This window comes from Centropristis striata, chromosome 20 (assembly GCF_030273125.1).
Source record: "Centropristis striata isolate RG_2023a ecotype Rhode Island chromosome 20, C.striata_1.0, whole genome shotgun sequence".
In the NCBI taxonomy this organism is placed as follows: Eukaryota; Metazoa; Chordata; class Actinopteri; order Perciformes; family Serranidae; genus Centropristis; species Centropristis striata.
In genome coordinates this window covers 2,603,932-2,626,405 of record NC_081536.1, presented here as the reverse complement: position 1 = coordinate 2,626,405, position 22,474 = coordinate 2,603,932, and the positions used below count along the sequence as shown (strand labels likewise).

The 22,474-nt window shown below is 36.4% G+C and overlaps 1 protein-coding gene across 2 annotated transcripts in view; it reads left to right on the top strand.

Annotated features, from left to right (window-relative positions):
• Window positions 1-22,474, top strand: part of LOC131993238 (inositol polyphosphate-5-phosphatase A) — a 310,981-nt gene that overhangs the window by 64,045 nt on the left and 224,462 nt on the right. For both annotated transcript variants that reach the window (XM_059359041.1, XM_059359042.1), the window contains exon 2: window positions 21,419-21,460. In XM_059359041.1, the coding sequence (XP_059215024.1) occupies window positions 21,419-21,460 (42 nt within the window). The remainder of the gene's footprint in view (window positions 1-21,418; window positions 21,461-22,474) is intronic.

Genomic DNA, 22,474 nt, shown 5'->3' with positions numbered 1-22,474 from the left:
TGGTACTTATGCTTGCAAAAAAAGCATGGCATGATAATTTTAATACAAAAACAAAGGGAATAATGATCATTTTGTTCAATATTGCAGACCATATCGCAGTTGCAAGGTGTGGAGTAGTATCAAGAAACTGTACTAAATTAATTTCATTCATGTTCAGGGTGTGGGCTCACGCTACTTTGAACTGTGGAATGTCTTTATTTAGGAGTATCAATAAAGGTAGATACTTAGGATTAATATCGATATCTGTATAAATAAAATCTTAACAATACACTCCCCTAGAAGCTGGCTGATACTGGATTTTTTGGGCTAAGTAGTTTTTTGTAAATTCTCTGTTTTATATCCTAAAATGCAAATGTTCTTGATACCAGCTGCATTTTGCTTCAGTGATTATTATCTCCTGTCTCATGTGTTGAATGGTATTATGGACGTAATCACCTTAATGTCACCCATTGGTTTACGGACTGCTCGTTTGAAGCATCAAGTTCTGTGATATGGCTGCCGCCATCTTTGTTTTTTGCAACCGGGAGAGACCATATTTAGACTGTTTCTAAAAATGAACTCTTAACGCTAAAACAAAATGTAAGTAACATTACTTACTGTAAAAAAAAAAACAGCCAACTCCTTGGAGTGTCTTTTAGTACAACCAGACGCTGAACAAGACATTTTTAAATGAACGAACTGTTCAATAAACTTTCATGAACTGAAAAAACACAGTGATGAAAGTGTTCTTGATACCAGCTGCATTTTGCTTCAGTGCCTATTAGCTCCTGTCTCATGTGCTGAATGATATTATTGACGTAATCGCCTTAATGTCACCCATTGGTTTGTGGTCTGCCCGTTTGAAGCATCAAGTTCTGTGATACGGCTGCCGCCATCTTTGTTTTTTGCAACCGGGAGAGACCATATTTAGACTGTTTCTAAAAATGAACTCTTAACGCTAAAACAAAATGTAAGTAACATTACTTACCGTAAAAAAAAAGAACAGCCAACTCCTTGGAGTGTCTTTTAGTACAACCAAACGCTGAACAAGACATTTTTAAATGAACAAACTGTTGAATAAACTTTCATGAACTGAAAAAACACAGTGATAGGGTCAAAGTTCTGAGACGGAAACACTGTAGCGGTTTTCCAGTGCCAGTCGGAGCTAATCTGACAATTTTCTTTTGTATTTTTGATTTGTCAACCTTACACAGGACCCATGCATGGACCCTACTAACAACCAGAAATTAAGCAACCTTTTCCAATGGCGATCCATTAAACACAAAACACACACACACAAGAATTTGCAATTCAACACAGTGTATTATACAATTCAGTGCCCCCAACAACAATACAACCCATAATTCACACAGCCCAAAACACCAAAAATAGTCTCTTTCTTCCAACCAAAATTAATCCTCTTCAGGTACCAAATAAATAAACAAAACAAACAAGTTCACAGCTGTTCAGATGTACACAGTACCGTGGATATGCATTGTTTTCTTTCTGTCCTAATAAGCGCTCGCTGTGTTAGCCACCTGTCAATCAAAGATAACCACGCACCAAATCATAGCCTGCTTTATCATCTATTTTCTTCTAAATGGGACCATTATTTACACAATTAACATCATATTGTCTTGAAGAAGCCTTGAAACTATCGATTGAGACCATAATGTTGCCACAAATTTTTTTTCCTGAGGTAATAAATCAAGTGAGAAGTCGTCTCATTTTGTATTGAGATAGATAGGACCGGAGGTATTTCGCTGGTGACCCCTGTTGGAATTTTTGATGGAATGTAGGATTTACTTTCAGGTTTGCGTCACTGCTCTGACCCAGAGGTTGCTCTGGATTGTAAGTCACATTGTGCTCTGCTGGATGACATATATGATGAGAACATTTCTAAATTCCCCAAGCATCTTTTTCTGAATTGTATATTGTTAAAAAAAGGCCAATATCAGCTGATAAAATTGGCTTCCAAACAAATAATTTGTGCTCTATTACAGTAGTTCTCAACCTTTTTGAGTCGCGACCCCCAATTAAACATGCATGTTGTCCGCGACCCCCGCTCACTGAACACAATCTCACATGCGTAGTTTGGATAACCCAAAAAAGAAACAAAATGACCAAAAAAAGGAAACAAAAATGACCAAAAAAGACACAAAATGACCAGAAAAGACAGAAAATGACCAAAAAAGGAAACAAAATGACCAAAAAAGGAAACAAAATGACCAAAAAAGACACAAAATGACCAAAAAAAAGACACAAAATGGCCAAAAAAAGACATTAAGTGACCAAAAACACATTAACACATGAACACTTTAACACAGTGGAGACAGAGCTGACTTCCAAAATGATTTGGCGACCCCCAGAAATCATCTCGCGACCCCAATTGGGGTCGGGACCCCAAGGTTGAGAATAGCTGCTCTATTACATACGAGATAAAAATATCATGAGATGAAACAAAACGGCCACTCTCACATTTCATGTTTTGCTAAATGCTGAAAAGCACTGTAACTTCTGAAAAGTGCTCTTTCAAGGATTCCTTTAGAGACTTGTATTAGTCAGCTGTATAAAAAATATTCATAATACTTTAAGTAGCAGTGGAGGGGAAAGTGTGTAGGCTGATGAAGAGACTGTAATTGTCCTCAAATGAATACATGAAAGAAAAATTGAATCTTGTATTTTTATTGTGATTTCCAAGCCGTTTTCTTTCTTTTGATGTTTGACTGGTGCTAGAGGGACAAGATAGTCATTGAAATGGGCCAGGGGAGGGTTAGATAATCCAACAGGAACCTATTCTGAAGCATACAGAAGCCTCTATCATACCTCCAGTGGCGGTTCTAGACCAATTTTACTGTGGAGGCCAAGGAGGGGCCAGTGTTTAATCAGAGGGGCACATTAGCACATGAAAAAATGGCATAGATGTTATTCAAGCATTCAAAATCTTTGAATGTCAAAAAAAAAAAGACAAAAAAAGACACAAAATGACCAAAAAAGACACAAAATAACTAAAACAGACACAGAAAAAAACACATCAATGACACCAATGACAAAAAAGACACAAAATGACAAAAAAAGGCACAAAATAACTAAAAAAAGACCCAACAACAGACACAAAATTACCAAAAAAAGACACAAAAAGACACAAATGACCAAAAAAGACACAAAATGACCAAAAAAGACACAAAATGAGAAGACAGAATAACCCAAAAAAACCCCACAGAAGGCATAAAAAGGAAAAAAAAGACACAAAATGACCAAAAAAGACACAAAATGACCAAAAAAAGACACAAAATGAGAAGACAATAACAAAAAAGACACATAAAAGACACATCAATGACACCAATGACAAAAAAGACACAAAATGACAAAAAAAGGCACAAAATAATTTAAAAAAGACCCAACAACAGACACAAAATTACCAAAAAAAGACACAAAAAAGACACAAAAAGACACAAATGACCAAAAAAGACACAAAATGACGTACAAAGACACGTAAAATAGCCCAATAAGACTCCATAGAGTTAAACTATTATACAATTTACACATTCTGGGTTCCTTTTGTGTACAATGAGATATTGTTTGAACAATTTGACACAGGGGCCACAGCAGGGGCCAAAGGCTTCTTCACAGGGCCAGTGGCCCCTGGAGGCCCCTGTGTAGAACCACCACTGCATACCTCCATAAGAAAGATCTCCCAGGAGCCAGAAGAGGTCTAATTGAGAGTTTTCTCAGAGTGGGTCTGCTCTAATTAATTCCATAATGGGCCCTTTTGATGTGGAGTTGTATAAAACACCTCAGCGTCATCCAGTTGTCAGGGAAAGGGACCGATCCCCCTGCTGGGTCTCCAGCTGCTCTCCTTCCTCAGATCCCCTCCCTCAGTCAATGGCCTCCATCTTTCAAGGTATTTTTAGTCAGCTGCCCATTCCCCTGAAAGCCAATAACCTCCTTTCTGATAGTCTGTGGAGAAGCTTTGCCACCAGGGTCACAAAATGGGTGGCTGACGTGACGCTCAATTTTTGTGTTCCCAGTGACAAATATTACTAAAATTTGATAATATTTCATTAAAATTAATGTTTTAATATGCAGTTCATTCTTCTACATGTAATCCATCTGCAAACAATGAGTATCGTTCTTCAACTATGCAAATATTCTGTTTTCAACATGACATTTGTCCACCGGTGCAACTGTCCTAGGTAGCATTACTTATCTTAAAACAACTGTAATTTAATGAAAAATTAATCTAAATACATTAAAATACTTGAATGCATGTCATAGGAGTGTTTACTTAATGAATCTAGAGGATATAAGTGTTAAGGTCCCTATGTAGAGTTAATATGACACATTACATTTTGTCCGCAAAACTGGTGTCCTTCTGGAGCAAAACGCCATTATGTCGATATAAAACAGGCATTAATGTGACCAGCCCATTACTGAGAGGGGTCCTTCCAGAACCAGGAAGGACAGAAGACATCTCTGGAGCAGGTGGACTGCACACAAAATGACCAAAGAAAGACACAAAATGACAAAAAAGACACAAAATTAACCAAAAAATTACAAAAAAGGCACAAATTGACCACAAAATGATTTAAAAAAGGCACAAAATGACCAAAAAAAATGACACAAAAAGACACAAAATGACTAAAAAAAAGACACAAAATGACCAAAAAAGGCACAAAATGATAAAAAAAGACACAAAATTACCAAAAAAAGACACAAAATAACAAAAAAAGACACAAATTGACCACAAAATGATTAAAAAAAAGACACAAATTGACAAAAAAAAAAGGAAACAAAATGACCAAAAAAAGACAGATCACTTCTGTCTCAAATATTTTCATAATATTACTATTTCCGTGCAGTGTTGGAACTGGTCGTCTTAAGGTAGTCCTTTGGTACAACGCAGTTTAAGTATTGATCTGAATATTTTTATCAATTTACATTGATTGATCATTGAAAATAATGTAAATTGATAAAAAATATTCATAACTAATATGCCTTGGGCTTATCTATCTTATCTGTCCAACATTCTCTGAATTTAATAATGACATTCTTTATTTTGTTGCACCGGTGGACACATTTTAGGACTACCACACCAAAAAGTGAATAATATTCTAAATATATGAAGAATTAGAAATGGACACATTCAGTTTTGAATTATTCACATATAAGGGAATATAATTGTATGTCATTTGACATATATTTTTTGAATTACTCCAGAATTTGACGTGAAAGTCTCTGCTGCATGCCCACTGCTTCTTTGTCTAGTTTTACCTCAGAGCGAGCAACTTGTTGTTGATTAGGTTGTTTGTGTCGGATGCGAGGGAATACAATTCTGTTATTATGACTGTATTCATTTAGCTTGGAGCGATATCAAAGCAGTCAAGGGATTCTCTTTGAAAAATATGTTTTTGTGAGCTGTGGTTGTTTGGAGAAGCATTCCTAGCACTCTATGAACAAAAGCCATGTCTGATTCATTCTCTCATTTTGCATGGCAAATGAGGTGGTTATTATTTGGAAGAAGGGTCCATTTCTTCTTACCAGGCCTTAAACTACACCAATTGGACATCACTTGTGCATTAATTTTTGCATGAAAGTGTTTTTCTATTTCTGAGGAAAGCCATTCTGACAAAGTCACAAGGTTTTTGAGATAATTTGAAAATAAGAGGTGAGACGGATTGCTTCAAAGCAAACAAGGAGACTAATCTGTTTGGGCGCTGCCAATGTGGGTTTTGGTTACTGCTGAGTCACTCATACCAAGACTTTTAGGTTTCCATAATCAGTTTTTATAAATGGAAAAAAAAGGCCCCTTTTGTTTAACCCATTTAAGCTTTGCAAGTCAACAGTTGATGCTGCATAGAAGTGGCATTAATCATCTGAAGACTAACTTTGAGATGCACATTCAGCACTGCAACACAGCAATTTACGCAATTCCAAGACTGTTTAGGGCAGGGGTGGGCAATTAATTTCCCCAAGGGGCCACATGACCAACACCACGGAGGTTGCAGGGGCTGGACCAAAACTCGGAACTAAATTCTGCTCAATATTAATGTAATCACTTTATAAAATATAGTAAATTATCTGGTTTTGAGCTGCTACTGATAGGAACACATGTTATGATGAGACTGTTAATGTGGAGTAAATCAAATATAGCAGTAAAAAGTAGTAAATACTCCAATCACTATATCACTTTTCCATTTCTTTTAAACACAACTGTAAATGACCTTTAGCAAGGTTCATATTTATGTTTTTGTATTATATAGCTTGTTTTTCATGTTTGTACATTTTCAAGGTGTTTTACAATGTTGTGATGCTTTTATTTTGAAAAGGTGTCGTCCAGTGTAAAACGGGTGCTTTAATTTTGAAAGGTAGTGACAGGAAATAACCGGTAGAACGGTTAAATGAAAAAACGAACTGTAAATAATGAGTGCGTCGTAATTCATATAAAGTTGATATAAAGTATCAAAAGGCTTCTATAGTGGCTGACAGGAACAAGGTTTGTTAAAGTTTATTTTCTTCTGTCATATATATTAGTGGCTATATTTGTTGTCTTAAATATAGTAAAAGTGCTTGTTAGCTCTAGTGCTAATGCTAATGTTTGCTATTTTTTTCAAAATAAAAGCACTGCGGTGTGGCCCGCGGGCCGCCCAATGCCCAGGTCTGGTTTAGGGACTCAAATATGCAGAAATGTTCAAATACCAATAGCTGAAAATGACACGTTTTATTGAATAAGCAAAACTGCACGGCTTGGGCATGGGATTAGCATAAATACAACCCTATAGAACCCATTTTCATTCAGATATCTTGAGGTCAGAGGTCAAGAGAGGCCTTTGAATATTGCAATGAAAGTTTTTTCCCTTGCTAGAATAACAACGTTATCCTCCCACAACATTTCACAACATGAATAAGTAGAAATGCAATTTTAATTAGATTGTAAACAACCCATGTTGGAATGTTTTCCTCCTCATTGCTGTGTTTTGTGTAGTATTGAACATTGGCACAGAGTTTCAGCCTTCAGAAGCTCCCATTCAGAAATACTCTTCATCAGCCCACATCATTCAGTCCCGTGTGTCATGCTCTCCACTTAAAAGCATCCATCTCTCACCATTCACGGACTGTACATGTTTAAAAAAAACACGTGAGCAGAAGGTTGCTCTATTTTCAGCCATGTGTCTGATTCTCTTCAGATCTAGGTCCACCTGTTTGTATGTTAGAGGCTCAGATGGAAATAGACGACCACATTAGAGGCGTACTGTATTCTACCTTGGTTTATAAGTTCTTACCTCAAATGCGGCTTTTTTTCTTTGGTAGACCTGTGTGTGTGTCTGGTATTAGCGCCAGGTGTAACCAAGCAACCGTTGCTTTTTTAAGACTCCTCATCTCCACTCTCTCTTTCTCTTTTCAATTATGGAGGCTACATGCTGCAAAGCAAAGTTTATTTGGTAACACTTTACAACAACCATCTAAGTGATGTTTATAGATGGTTTATAAACCAATTATTATTAACCATTTACAACATTCTATACATATTTAATCTTTAAATGTTTTCAAACAATTTTTTATTTTTTTATTTTTTCTTTTCTGGTCATTTGTGTCTGTATCTGGTCATTTTGTGTCTTTTTGTTTGGTCGTTTTGTGTCTTTTTGGTCATTTTGCGTATTTTTTTTATAATTTTGTGGTTATTTTATGTCTTTTTTTGTCATTTTATATCTTTTTTTTGGTCATTTTGTATATTTTTTTGGTCATTTTGTGTCTTTTTTGGGTCATTTTGTGTCTTTTTGGTCATTTTGTGTCTTTTTTTGGTCATTTGTGTGTTTTTTTGGTCATTTTGTTTCTTTTTTGGGTCATTTTGTGTGTTTTTTTGGTCATTTTGTTTCTTTTTTTGGTCATTTTGTATCTTTTTTTGGTCATTTTGTGTCTTTTTTGGGTCATTTTGTGTCTTTTTGGTAATTTTGTGTCTTTTTTTGGTCATTTTGTGCCTTTTGTGGTCATTCTGTGTCTTTTTTTGGTCATTTGTGTGTTTTTTTGGTCAATTTGTTTCTTTTTTGGGTCATTTTGTGTGTTTTTTTTGGTCATTTAGACTTGAAGTTTATTTGGTAACACTTTACAACAACCATCTAAGTGATGTTTATAGATGGTTTATAAACCAATTATTAACCATTTACAACATTCTATACATATTTAATCTTTAAATGTTTTCAAACAATTTCTTAAAGCTATAAGAATAATCATTTATATAAATATAAATCATTTATATACTTAATATGGTGTTAAAAATGTTATGAGTGCAAAACTATTAATAAACTAATAATTATAATGTAATTGTTTGTTTATGGTAAAGTAACTATCAACTTACATTAACATACCATCTATTTGGCATTTATAAATTATAGTTCAAATTTAATACATTTTTTATTTACCATTCTAAATGGCCTATATACGGTTTATAAATGATGATTAAACATTAATAAACTATCTGTTTACCATTTATAAATGGTCTATTTACCATCTATAAATGATGGTTATTGTAAAGCAGGGATTCCCAAAGTGTGGTGCGTGGACCCCTGGGGGTGTGCGAGATGAAAAATGTAATGGCGGTCTGATAATGACACAATTACATTTTTTTCCCCCCACACAATAAAGACGTTTTATTAATTAATTAATAAATACAGGCTATTCAATTTTGTGTCATTTTTTCTTCATTTTTGCATCTATTTTGGTGATTTTTGCATCTATTTTTTGGTTGTTTGGTAATTTTTACATGTATTTTTGGTCAATTTGTGTCTATTTTGATAATTTTGTGTCATCTTTGGTCATTTTTGCATCTATTTTTGCTTGTTTTTGATCTCATAATGAAGCGTAGAAGAAGTTATCTTCTTGTTCTTGTATCATTTTTCCAACCTGTGTTATGATGACGGGGTTGTGTTCACTCCACACTCATTTAAATTTGCTGCAATTTTTGTTCAACTCAAAATATTATAGCATTTGTCCCAACTGATCTGCTTTCTGCCTCTTATCCTGAGCCTGTCATCATCCTCCACCTTTAATATGGCTATAAAAAATCTTATTGCATTTTGTTTTTTTTGAAGGTGTGGGGGATTGGGGGTGCGTCAACCCAGTTGGGACATAGAAGGGGGTGCACGGCTAAAAAAGTTTGGGAACCGCTGTTACCGTTTATTTTTCACACCGTGTTTCTTTTACCCCATGCCGCCATGAGAGCTGGTTATTGCATGCTGGGAACTAGAGAATAGCACAAAATAACAGCCAGTGGATGGATGGATGGACCTTGAGATCAGCACCACCCTAATGAAAATATTGTAGTTGAAAATTGAGGCCAAGAGGAAACAGCGTGAGGATTATTTGAAGAAGTAGATGGAGAAGGAGGAAACCCATGTGCTGGCCATGTGTTCCCAGCAGATCGCCACAGGGGGCTTTAACGGGATTGGCCTTGACGTAATTTCCCTACCAGCCTCGGTTTAAACGACCTGCTGTAATACCAAGATGGGAGAAGGAATGCTGCTACGCTATTAGCCAAAGAATGCTTCACTGAAGACCCAAAAGAGGAAGAAGAGAGTGTAGACTTAGGGTCACGACCTCTGAGGCTCTATGGCATGGGTCTCAAACTCGCGGCCCGCGGGCCAATTGGGGCCCTCGAGGCGATATTTTGTGGCCCTCACCTTGATATGAAAGTTTAATGTGAGTTTTATTTAAATGGCACTTTACCGGGTTGTGTGTGGAAGGTCACTTTATTGTGCAAGCTGGAGCTTTGTTTCATTTGTTTCTAGGACGGCGTTAACAAAAAGAAAGGTTTTTTTTTTTTGGTAATTTTCTGTCTTTTTGGTAATTTTCTGTCTTTTTCGGTAATTTTCTGTCTTTTTCTAGTAACTTTCTGTCTTTTTAAGTAATTTTGTGTATTTTGGGGTCATTTTGTGTCTTTTTTGGTCATTTTGTTAGTAATTTTGTGTCTTTTTCGGTAATTTTCTGTCTTTTTCTAGTAATTTTCTGTCTTTTTAAGTAATTTTGTGTATTTTGGGGTCATTTTGTGTCTTTTTTGGTCATTTTGTTAGTAATTTTGTGTCTTTTTTTGGTCATTGTATGTATTTTTTAAGTAATTTATTTTTTTCTGTCATTTTGTGTCTTTTTCTTAGTAATTTAGTGTCTTTTTTTGGTCATTTTGTGTCTTTTTTAAGTAATTTTGTTTTTTTTCTGTCATTTTGTGTCTTTTTTTGGTCATTTTGATACTGCCTCCAGCGGCCCCCAGGTAATTTGAGTTTGAGACCCCTGCTCTATGGCAACCTGAAGGCTTTGACTTCTGCTCAACTCATCACTGGTTTAGTCACATACACTATTATGGCAAATTTAAGGAAAGGGATTGGTCAATACTGTACATTTTGCATGATTCAGATTGCATGCTAGCATTCCCACTATTGTATACTCAGTGGTGGTTCTACACAGGGGCCTACAGGGGCCACTGGCCCTGTGAAGAAGCCTTTGGCCCCTGCTGTGGCCCCTGTGTCAAATTGTTCAAACAATATCTCATTGGACACAAAAGGAACCCAGAATGTGTACATTGTATAATAGTTTAACTCTATGGAGTCTTATAGGGCTATTTTTTCCATTTTTGAATCCTTTTCATGTCTTTACGTGTCTTTGTAAGTCATTTTTTGGTAATTTGTGTCTTTTTTTGGTAATTTTGTGTCTGTTGTTGTGTCTTTTTAGCTATTTTGTGTCTTTTTTGGTCATTTTGTGTCTTTTTTGGTCATTTTTATGTCTTCTGTGGGTTTCTTTTTGTTATTCTGTCTTCTCATTTTGTGTCTTTTTTGGTCATTTGTGTCTTTTTGTGTCTTTTTTTGGTCATTTTGTGTCTGTTGTTGTGTCTTTCTTAGTTATTTTGTGCCTTTTTTTTGTCATTTTGTGTCTTTTTTGTCATTGGTATCATTGATGTGTCTTTTTTATGTCTGTTTTAGTTATTTTGTGTCTTTTTTGGTCATTTTGTGTCTTTTTTTGTCTTTTTTATGTCTTCTGTGGACAGATTTTGAATGCTTAAATATCATCTTTGCCATTTTTCATGTGCTAATGTGCCCCTTTGATTAAACACTGGCCCCTCCTTGGCCCCCACAGTAAAATTGGTCTAGAACCGCCACTAGTGTATACTGATGCTTGTGAGAATTATTTAGTCAGAGTTAACTTCTCGTAACATTTGCATGCAAGTTTTTACTCATTACTTCCTGATGACAAAGAGGCCACCACACCTTACACCGGAATTTAATTTAGCAGATAGGGGTCATTTAGTGTCCTAATTAAATAATATAGCATGTTTTCTGCTGTAGCCTAATTGTGGTTTGAGTCAGTTAACTCAAATAACGTACAAAAACCCCCCACACACAAAAAAGTTTTAGAACACACCAACTTTTCCAGAATTTAATTGAAAATTATGCAGTTTAATGTCTCAGTGTACTCTGAAATTAATGCACATTTGCAACATTTAAAATTCTTTATTGAGCATGATAGTGTTTTGAAAGCAAAAAAAAAGATTCAAAATCATATTTTATGTTGAACTAAAGGACTAAAAAAAGACACAAATTGACCCAAAAAAAGACACAAAATGACAAAAAAAGACACCAAAAGACACAAAATGACTAAAAAAAGAAACAAAATGACAAAAAAAGACATGAAAAGAATTCAAAAATGGACAAAATAGCCCAAGACTCCATAGAGTTAAGTTGTTAACCCATTTCTTGTTCCCTGAAAAAGGCCTACTTGTATAATTCTGAAATGTACATTATTTTTCAGTTTTGGTTAAGCTTACCTTTTTTTATTTACCTCTGGCAGTTCACCACTTACCTTTGGACCCTTTCAAGCTGTTCATTTGACTTGAACTGCTTGAATTTCAATAAAAAAACTGAAAAATTGGGGTGTTCTAAAACTTTTGACCGGTAGTGTATATATGTTACTGGAGTTCCGTCAAACAGATACTTTTGCTATTTTCTTGCATGTAAAACTTATGCTACTGGTTATTATTTGGGTTGCTGAAAAGTGACGCCAATGTGGAATGGCCAAAAACTACAGTTCCTCAACTGGCCACTAGAGGCTGGCTCCAAAAGCGAGTCAATCCTCATAGACATCCATACTTAAATACCAGAAATAAACATTACAGCCTGGAACAACAACCAATTTTTCGTCTCTAAAGCTGATTGGGCAGTGGGATCCATGAAAACACAGCTGTTACTAGGCGGGATGTAGCCAGGTTGAGCATTTAATCTGTTTCCATTCATTTTGTATTGTAAAACACGTCTTTGATATATTAATTGTTGACTTAAAATGCTAAGTTGGCACACAGCCCACATTGTCGGCTCAAATTTTTTAAAGAAACTTTCCTTATTAGTTAGCTTGCTAGCTAGCTAAATTACCACATGGCACATTTCACTGTATGTAATTGACAAGTAGGGGTGTGCCATATCGTATCGTTTACGATAATATCGGTATTTTTTTTTATGGTTAAAAAAAATGCATATCACGATATTGGCAACATTCCCACTTCTTGATGTAGTGGCGTAAGGCTAACAATTAAAGTTGTTTTAATCACAAAAAGCTACTTACTCTCTGTCGCTAAACACATCTCACAGCTTTCAAAATAAGAGCACGTGTGTTAACAGAATCCACCACAGAACTTACAAGAAGACTGTCAAAATAAGATGCCTTAAATAAAACATACAAGAACCTTTATTCTCCTTTACAAAATGTCATTAAAATATGCCCCCGAAACCCCCTAAATGGTTATTTTTTTATTATTTGCTCATACTCAAGAGTCAAGAGTAAACGTTTTTGTATTTGGCAACTGTTGAGATTTGCACTTCACACTACATTTTAGATATTTATTTATTTATACAGACTTAAAAAAAACATATTTTCTATATCTTTTTAAGTATTTTGTAATATCGTGAAGAACAATCGCAAAAATAGCAGCCCTATTGACAAGGTAATGAATTTCTTTGGAAAAACGAATAGTTCATGTGTGTTTGTTAAAGGTTTGTTTCTATTTGCATATGACTGTAACCTCGATTTTATTGGCATATGTTGATATCACATAACCTCAGCACACTAGTAGGCGTGAGCAAGATAAAAAGTTTATTTGTATTTGTATTGAGTAAACAAACCCAGAAGACATGTAGGCGTATATACTCCAAGGTGTAGCAAGTAATGCTTTGAATTATTTGGAAATAACAAGATGCCCAAGGTCATTTACATTGTAGAATTTTACTTCTCCTTAGTGTGCCACCACATGTTGTTGTTGTTCATTCCAAGCTACAGTGCTTTGCATTGTATTTGTTTAATTCAAAGATCAGGCATTTGCAAATATGTCACAAGACAACATCATCAGTCCTCCGTGTTGTGATGTTGTCCTAGTTAAAAGAAGAACTCTTTTATTGTGAAGATTGCAAATCAAAAAACAGTGATAAAAATGTAAAAAAAGAAAAAAAGAAGAAGAAGAAAGCACGGTCTAAGTGTGTTTGTGTTCAAATAAATGATTTGATGCTTATGTCATGGTTTATAAACACTGACCTATATTTTATAGGAGTGGACATAACCTAATGCAGCTATTCTCAACCTTGGGGTCCTGACCCCAATTGGGGTCGCGAGATGATTTCTGGGGGTCGCCAAATCATTTTGCAAGTCAGCTCTGTCTCCACTGTGTTAAAGTGTTCATGTGTTAATGTGTTTTAGTCTTTTTGGTCATTTAATGTCTTTTTATTGGTTATTTTGTGTCTTTTTTGGTCATTTTGTTTCCTTTTTTTGGTCAATTTGTGTCTTTTTTTGGTCATTTTGTGTCTTTTTTGGTCAATTTGTATCTTTTTTTGGTCATTTTGTGTCTTTTTTTTATTCATTTTGTCTTTTTTTTGTCATTTTGTTTCTTTTCTGGTCATTTGTGTCTGTATTTGGTCATTTTGTGTCTTTTTTTGGTCATTTTGTGTCTTTTTTTGTCAATTTGTCTTTTTTTGGTCGTTTTGTGTATTTTTTGATCATTTTTTGGTCAATTTGTGTCTTTTTTGGTCATTTTGTTTCCTTTTTTTAATGTCATTTTATGTCTTTTTTTAGTCATTTTGTATCTTTTTTTGGTCATTTTGTGTCTTTTTTGGTCATTTTGTGTCTTTTTTGGTAATTTTGTGTCCTTTTTGATCATTTTCTGTCTTTTTTTAGTCATTTTGTTTCTTTTTTGGGTGATCTGAACTGTGCGTGTGAGATTGTGTTCAGTGAGCGGGGATCACGGACAAAATGCATGTTAAATTAGGGGTCGCGACTCAAAAAGGTTGAGAACTACTGACCTAATAGACAGTTGGCAGTCTTCATTATCCATCTATTTTGTCCATAATTGATGCTTTCTGGATATGCTCATCAAGGGAGCAAGGACACTCCAGGTCTACCTTTTTAAGGGCTGGTACTTTAAATAGATTTCCACTAAAAAACCCAAGCAAAGTCTCTTTAGTTCTCCACGCTGTCTCAAAAGTAGGCCATCAACTGAAAAAACAGAGTTATGGGCAAAGAAGAGAGAGGAGGTGGAGAGAACTAAGCGAGTGAAAGTGCCAGCGGAGGAAGAGGAGGAGTGGCTGGGGAGGGTTTGGGTTTATTTTTACCTTTCTGACAGTAAAGCCCCACTTTCTAATTAACTGCAAATTAACTTCTGATAGCTGAGGGTGGGTGGTAAAGTACCGCAGCTACAGATATAGACTTGGTTTGCCCTCCCTTCCCTTCTGCTAATAGACCTTCTCTCCGGGGCCCCGGCCTCTGAGGGCCACCCTGGCAGGGTGTGTCTTTTGTGTCTTTTTTTGGTCATTTTGTGTCTTTTTTTTGGTCATTTTGTTTCCTTTTTTTGGTCATTTTGTGTCTTTTTGGTCATTTTGTGTCTTTTTTTGGTCATTTTGTGTGTTTTTTTGGTCATTTTGTGTATTTTTTTTGATAATTTTGTGTCTTTTTTGGTCATTTTGTTTCCTTTTTTTGATCATTTTGTTTCCTTTTTTGGTCATTTTGTGTCTTTTTTGGTCATTTTGTGTCTTTTTTTGGTCATTTTGTTTCTTTCTTTGGTCATTTTGTGTGTTTTTTTGGTCATTTTGTGTGTTTTTTTGGTCATTTTGTGTGTATTTTTGGTCATTTTGTGTGTTTTTTTAGCCTGGCTAACACCAGACTATTCTCAAATGAGGGCTAGTCTGGCAACTAGCAATGTATTTCTCCGTAGAGGAGGTGTGGTTTACGATCCTCCGGAGCCGTTTATTGGGCGCTTAGAATGTCTATCAAAGCGTCTGTAGGTAGCTCTTAGCCAATCAGATCAGTTATACCAGATGACGTAGTAGAGCAACAGAAATGGATGTTTGTTGTGTGTGTGTCTGTGAGAGAGTGTTGTTTGCTGCTTTGCTCCTTCAGTTCTCGCTTTCTGCAAGATTATTTATTTTCACGCTTTATTCCCCCTCATGTCATTCAGCCACACATCCACTGATTTTATGGGCAATAATCAAGCTGCTGCGGGCCTCTGGGGGCTCCGCTGTCCGCGGTAGCGGGGCTATTAGCCGTTAGCGGCTATTAGCTATTAGCTATTAGCCGCTAGCGGCGCTAATAGCCCCGCTACCATAACGCCGGTGATCTCAGCGGAGCCGCCGAGAGACCTTTCGCCTTTCAACTTTCGCTCTAAACTATTTAAAACACCATCTACAGCTAAAGAGAGTTTCGCGTCTGCAGCAGCCATGTTGGATCCGTAAGAAAACTACAAGCTTTCGTCTGCCGAGTAGTACGCGTCATCGTCTTGCCGTCCCTCCCCGCTCTGTGATTGGATCCCTAAAACAGGGCTAAGAATCCTTCCTGGTTTCCAGACTGGATGGAGGTTCGAAATTAAATTTGAGCGCGCAAGGCAGTCTGGGTATACCCAGGCTAGTGTTTTTTGGTCATTTTGTGTGTTTTTTTTTCTGACAGTAAAGCCCCACTTTCTAATTAACTGCAAATTAACTTCTGATAGCTGAGGGTGGGTGGCAAAGTACTGCAGTTACAGATATAGACTTGGTTTGCCCTCCCTTCCCTTCTGCTATTAGACCTTCTCTCCGGGGCCCCGGCCTCTGAGGGCCCGCCGGTCCTCCTCGGAGCCCCCCAACATCTGTAGCCCATCACATCAGAGAAGGGCCAGTCTATATCTGAGCACTCCTGATTAAGCTCTGGATGGGTTTCTATGTGAGCAAGCTGCTGTCGCTGTTCTCTTTTCCATTTTCCGCTCCACGTGGAGTTGATCTAGGACACATATTCCCCAGATGAGAGACTTGTTTGTAAGACTGTCAGCCGTATGGTTTTATGGCCTCAGCTCCATGGTCAGCCCTCCGTTAGTGTTAAGTTAGTGTCTGCTGCTGCTGTTTCATGCAAAGTCCACTTGCACACTTGGAGGGTAAAAAAAATGTTCAGCACCCTGTGAGTGTCTGTGTGATCTGAGTGGTCATTTTGTGTCTTTTTCTGGTCAATTTGTGTCTTTTTTTATTCATTTTGTCTTGTTTTGGTCATTTTGTTTCTTTTTGTTTGGTCGTTTTGTGTCTTTTTGGTCATTTTGCGTATTTTTTGATCATTTTGTGGTCAATTTGTGTCTTTTTTGGTCATTTTGTAGCTTTTTTTTGGTCATTTTGTAGCTTTTTTTGGTCATGTTGTGTCTTTTTTGGTCATTTTGTGTCTGTATTTGGTCATTTTGTGTCTTTTTTGGTCATTTTGTAGCTTTTTTTGGGTAATTTTGTATCTTTTTTTGGTCATTTTGTTTCTTTTCTGGTCATATGTGTCTGTATTTGGTCATTTTGTGTCTTTTTGTTTGGTCGTTTTGTGTCTTTTTGGTCATTTTGCGTATTTTTTTATCATTTTGTGGTCAATTTGTGTCTTTTTTAGTCATTTTGTAGCTTTTTTTTGGTCATTTTGTATCTTTTTTTGGTCATGTTATGTCTTTTTTGGTCACTTTGTGTCTTTTGTGGTCATTTGTGTGTTTTTTTTGTCATTTTTTTTCTTTTTTGGGTCATTTTGTGTGTTTTTTTGTCATTTGTGTGTTTTTTGGGTCATTTTTTTTCTTTTTTGGGTCATTTTGTGTGTTTTTTTTTTCATTTTGTTTGTTTTTAGGGTGATCTGGTCACCCCTCCGTCAAGTTAGTGTCTGCTGCTGCTGTTTCATGCAAAGTCCACTTGCATTACACTTGGAGGGAAAAAAAAATGTTCAGCACCCTGTGAGTGTCTGTGTGATGTGAGTGTGATACACAGGAAACCTTTGAAATTGAGAGCAGAGCTAATAGAAACCCTGGGAGAAACAACCAATGGAAAGAGCTAAAAATATCTGCATGATTCGCCAAGGGCTATCATTTCACTGGATAGTACTATCGCTGAGATCCCACACTTCAGATAAGGATCTTAACTTCAGACACACACACAAAACTCTTTCAATTTGGTTTTGAAGCACAATTTTGCCAATAAGCCGCCAACTCAAATGCAGTGCCTGACTCCAAAAAGACAAACACCCCAAACAGTAAAACAGCAGCGACTGGCACCTTTCAACCCGCCCTGTCACTGTAACTTACAGCAGCTATTCTCAACCTTGGGGTCCCGACCCCAATTGGGGTCGCGAGATGGTTTCTGGGGGTCGCCAAATCATTTTGGAAGTCAGCTCTGTCTCCACTGTGTTAAAGTGTTCATGTGTTAATGTGTTTTAGTCTTTTTGTGTCTTTTTTTGGTCATTTTGTGTCTTTTTTTGATCATTTTGTGTCTTTTTTGGTCATTTTGTTTCCTTTTTTTGTAATTTTGTTTCCTTTTTTGGTAATTTTGTGTCTTTTTTTGTCCTTTTGTGTCTTTTTTTGGTCATTTTGTGTCTTTTTTTGGTCATTTTGTGTCTTTTTTCAGCCATTTTGTGTCTTTTTTGGTCATTTTGTGTGTTTTTTGGTCATTTTGTGTCTTTTTTTGTCATTTTGTGTCTTTTTTTAGTCATTTTGTGTCTTTTTTTAGTCATTTTGTGTCTTTTTTGGTCATTTTGTTTCTTTTTTGGGTGATCTGAACTGTGCGTGTGAGATTCTGTTCAGTGAGCGGGGGTCGCGAACAACATGTATATTAAATTGGGGGTCGCGACTCAAAAAGTTTGAGAACTACTGACTTCCAGAATGACTGTATGACCCTTTCTAATAGTACCAGGATGGTCAGGTGGCAACTCTGGTTTGAACCTTTCTGTTCCTCTGTCTGCCTGACTCCGTCTCGCTCTCTTTTTCTCTTCCTCCATCCATGTGACTAATGACAAGGTCCAGTGCTTATGTCCTTATATAGACCTATGCTCTGTCTGATCTGGCTGAGGCTGGGCCGACACACACACACACACACACACACACACACACACACACACACACACACACACTTGGTATGTCTTGAGACATTTAGGTACCCATGGAAATGTCAATGTATATCAGGCAGGCAATAAGCGCATTCATTAATCTGTAGCATATCTGTGCAGATAAAGATGGTCTATTGTAACTCCTATATAATACGATATAACAGGAACCATTTGCCATTTTTCCTGCCTTAACAACAGAGGAAAAGTTCATTTAGGGTTCACATTAAGACCGTTGAGAACAATTATGGATTTGATTTGGGTGTGACGACTGATCGGACCAAGTTGGATCTGGTCTGTCCCAGTCTGGGTCAGTTGGTGTTGGCAGATAAAACCATACAGTGAGTGATATGATAGGATCTAATCTTAAATCTGTCGTCATTCTCATAACATAAAGAATAAAAATGTTTATTGTGACGCTCAAGGGATGCCCGATTATGAATCCCACGGCTTTTCTTGGCAACATCACTGACTGTATGTATGTATTTAGTTTTTGTGATTCCAAACAGCTGAAATGAAAATTAAACTTAACTTGTATTTTTTGGCCTAAAACAGTGATTTAATTTGGTAAAACTTGGAAATATAAATTATTGACATTTAGGGCAATAATGTAAGTTAGCACAACAAAGGAAGCCAGTTGTCTGCTCAAAAACAAGTTGGTGAGTTGTTGTTACTTATATCTTTAAGTTGAGGTTCACAACAAGGGACAATAGTTCTGATAACTCTTTCGATATTCGGTCATTAGCGAAAGCTAGCGGCTAACTGATGCTAGCGGCTAACTGATGCTAGCGGCGCTGCTTGTTACAGCTACAAGAGTAGCCATTAGCGTATCAATGCTAACTCAAAATTGTGGTCGCAACATTAGCTGACATTTCATAGCGGCGTTACAATCGTGCCAGAGAAATTCAGAGTTGAGCAAACTCAAAAACAAAACTTAAAATATTTAGTTTAATTGTCCAACTTAAAATTCTATCGAAGTTTGTTGCCTTGAAATTTTGAGTTCACCCAACTTTTCTTTTTTTTGCAGTGTAATTCACCCCCTCATAGTTGTCATGAATGGGAAATTAGCAGACCAAACACTTTTTGTTGTTGTTGTACCAGGATATAAACCTATTTCTACTCTAAAATTAGACATTTAAATATGGGAGTCAATGAGGATTGACTTTTGATTGGCTTCTTCAGGCATTGACGTTGAGTGGTTAAGATCAGGATTGCCCATTGGTCAGGAGATAGGTCCTTTTTTCCCTTTTTTTTGGCCTTTTCAGCACAAATTGCACTGCAAATAAATAGTGCAAGCTTCCAGTTTGTGCTTGCTTTGGTACACAACAGTTGGTTTTCATAACCGCTAGAACTCTAGTTCTTCCTGACCAAAGATTCAAATCTTTTTTACTTCTCGTAAGACTTATACTCTATACACTATTATCAGGGCAAGTTCATGGAAACAATATTAAGTGTACTAGTCCATCAGATTTGTCCCAATAAGCTTTAGATGAGAACACACCGATCTTTTTTAGGTGATGACGTCTCGCATCAATTAATCAGATCAAATGTTCACTGACTTGAACTTTCTTAGCTGAAGAGGTGATTGTTATCCTAAACACTCATACTCAAGCATATTTGTCATTACTTATTAGTTATTTGGTGTTAAACTGACTAGATATTTGGTTTGCTTTGTGCCCTGATGCCTTCCAAGGGTATTGCACCTACTTCTGTAATATATTAGGGGCTTTGTTAAAGATAGCCACAGAGCCTGCAGATCCCATGTGTATTCTTATTATAGACTAGTTTTGTTAGGACAAAGTCTCAAACACACACACACACACACACACACACACACACACACACACACACACACACACAGACAGACGCAGAGCGGTTCATCAGAGCTAGTTATCGACATAGGGAGATCTCTCCTTAAATGGTAGACTGCCCAGGGCCCTGTCTCTGTTTCCACTGCACAAACCAAATGGAGTCCAGGTCTGGGAATAGCCTTTTAAAGTGGAGGACAGAAAGAGAAAGAGAGAGGGAGAGAGGGAGAGGAATGACAGATGCAGGCCGAGCAAATGAAGGTGAGAGAAAAAAATGTCGAAGCCCCGGAGAACACGATTGGTGACCCAGAGAGAAAGAGACTCTAATTGGAGGAAGGCCACTTCCTGTCGGCGGACGCACAGACAACACAATGTGTTTGTTGACCAAGAGAAACCTTAAAACATGTCAGTTTAGATCAGTAGTTGTAACCCTTTTTGAGACGCGACCCCCAATTTAATATGCATGTTGTCACTGAACAGAATCTCACAGTTCAGATCACCCAAAAAAGAAAAAAATGAATGACCAAAAAGAGACACAAAATGACTAAAAAAGACACAAATGGACCACAAAATGATAAAAAAAAGGAAACAAAATGACCAAAAAAGACACAAAATGACCAAAAAAAGACACAAAATGACCCAAAAAAAAGACACAAAATGACCAAAAAAGGCACAAAATTACCAAAAAAAGACACAAAATTACCAAATAAGTAAACAAAATTACCAAATAAGACACAAAATTACCAAAAAAGACACAAATTGACCAAAAAAAGACACAAAATGACCAAATAAGTAAACAAAATGACCAAAAAAGACACAATTTGACCACAAAATGATCAAAAAAAGACACAAAATGACAAAAAAAAGACACAAAATAACCAAAAAATGACACAAAATGACCAAAAAAGACACAAAATGACTAAAAAAATACATTAAATGACCAAAAAGACTGAAACACATGAACACTTTAACACAATGGAGACAGAGATGACTTCAGATGATTTGGCGACCCCCAGAAATCATCTCGCGACCCTAATAGGGGTCCCGACCCCAAGGTTGAGAATAGCTGGTTTGGATCATCAGTTAGGTGGAACAAGGCTGCCTCCAGATGTCGGTGTGGTTTTTTTATTTGGTTTGTCCTGATTGGTAAATGACGTGATGCAGTGCGAGCCATCTGGCGTTTGGAAAAAGTTCTGATGATGTTACCGGAAAATCCTCTTAATGATGTCACTAACGTCTCGTCTTTCCTTTCTTTCCAGCCGGACAATCTACAGAAAACATGGCTGAGGGAGTTTTACCAGGTAAGTGAGACAGACTCAGCCTCAAATATATAATGATTTCAATCCATAAAGTAATATATTACAGTTTCTTTCGGCTGATTCACTGACATCTCTTCTTATCTCATGATACTCCACATGCTACATAACGTGCTGGGTTAAACTCATCATTTACATTTCTATATAGTATATTACAGTATATAGTAATAATAGTAATGGCAGCAACAGTATATATAATAATAATAATAGTAATAATATTAATAACATAACAAAGTGTCGTGCTTAGATTTAGTGCATTATGTGCTATATATATCACACTGTACAATAACAAATAATAGTCTGGTTCATTACATACTGTCTATGCACTTTGTGTTCTTTATGCACACTGTTCATTGCACCTTATTTGTTTCGTAGCACCAACATTTTTATACTGTATATTCATATTTATTCTGCACTGGAATTCTCTTCTTCTCCTTAATACATACTCCTTCTTTAGACACTTTATATTTTATTGTATTTTTATTGTATTTTTATATTTTATTGCTTGAAGTATGCCTAGGTTGTTCTTTTTATTTAATTGTGTTGTTATTGTCTCTGTGTGTAATGCTGCTGTTACACTGTAATTTCCCAGCTTGGGATAAATAAAGTATATCTATCTATCTATCTATCTATCTATCTATCTATCTATCTATCTATCTATCTATCTATCTATCTATATTACATTAGATCTTTTTACCAGTGTAATGCATGTTAGCAGAGCTGTGACCCTTTCACACCATCCTTTCCTCATTTGCTGCATTAGTAGCACAGTGGCTGTCCTATTGGCCTGAGCTTCTATAGCTTCTATAAGTGTTGTCATGGGACGAGTCTTCAGACCTTGAGGCTATAGTCCACGTGCTTTTCTTTTTCTTTTTCAGCTGCAGCTCTGTAGATTAGGTGAAGTGAAGGCATGTGCTTCATATATCTGTCTTTTGTTGTTGTTGCATATAATCCAATCCAATCAAGTCCCCCTTTATTTGTATAGCACATTTAAACAAC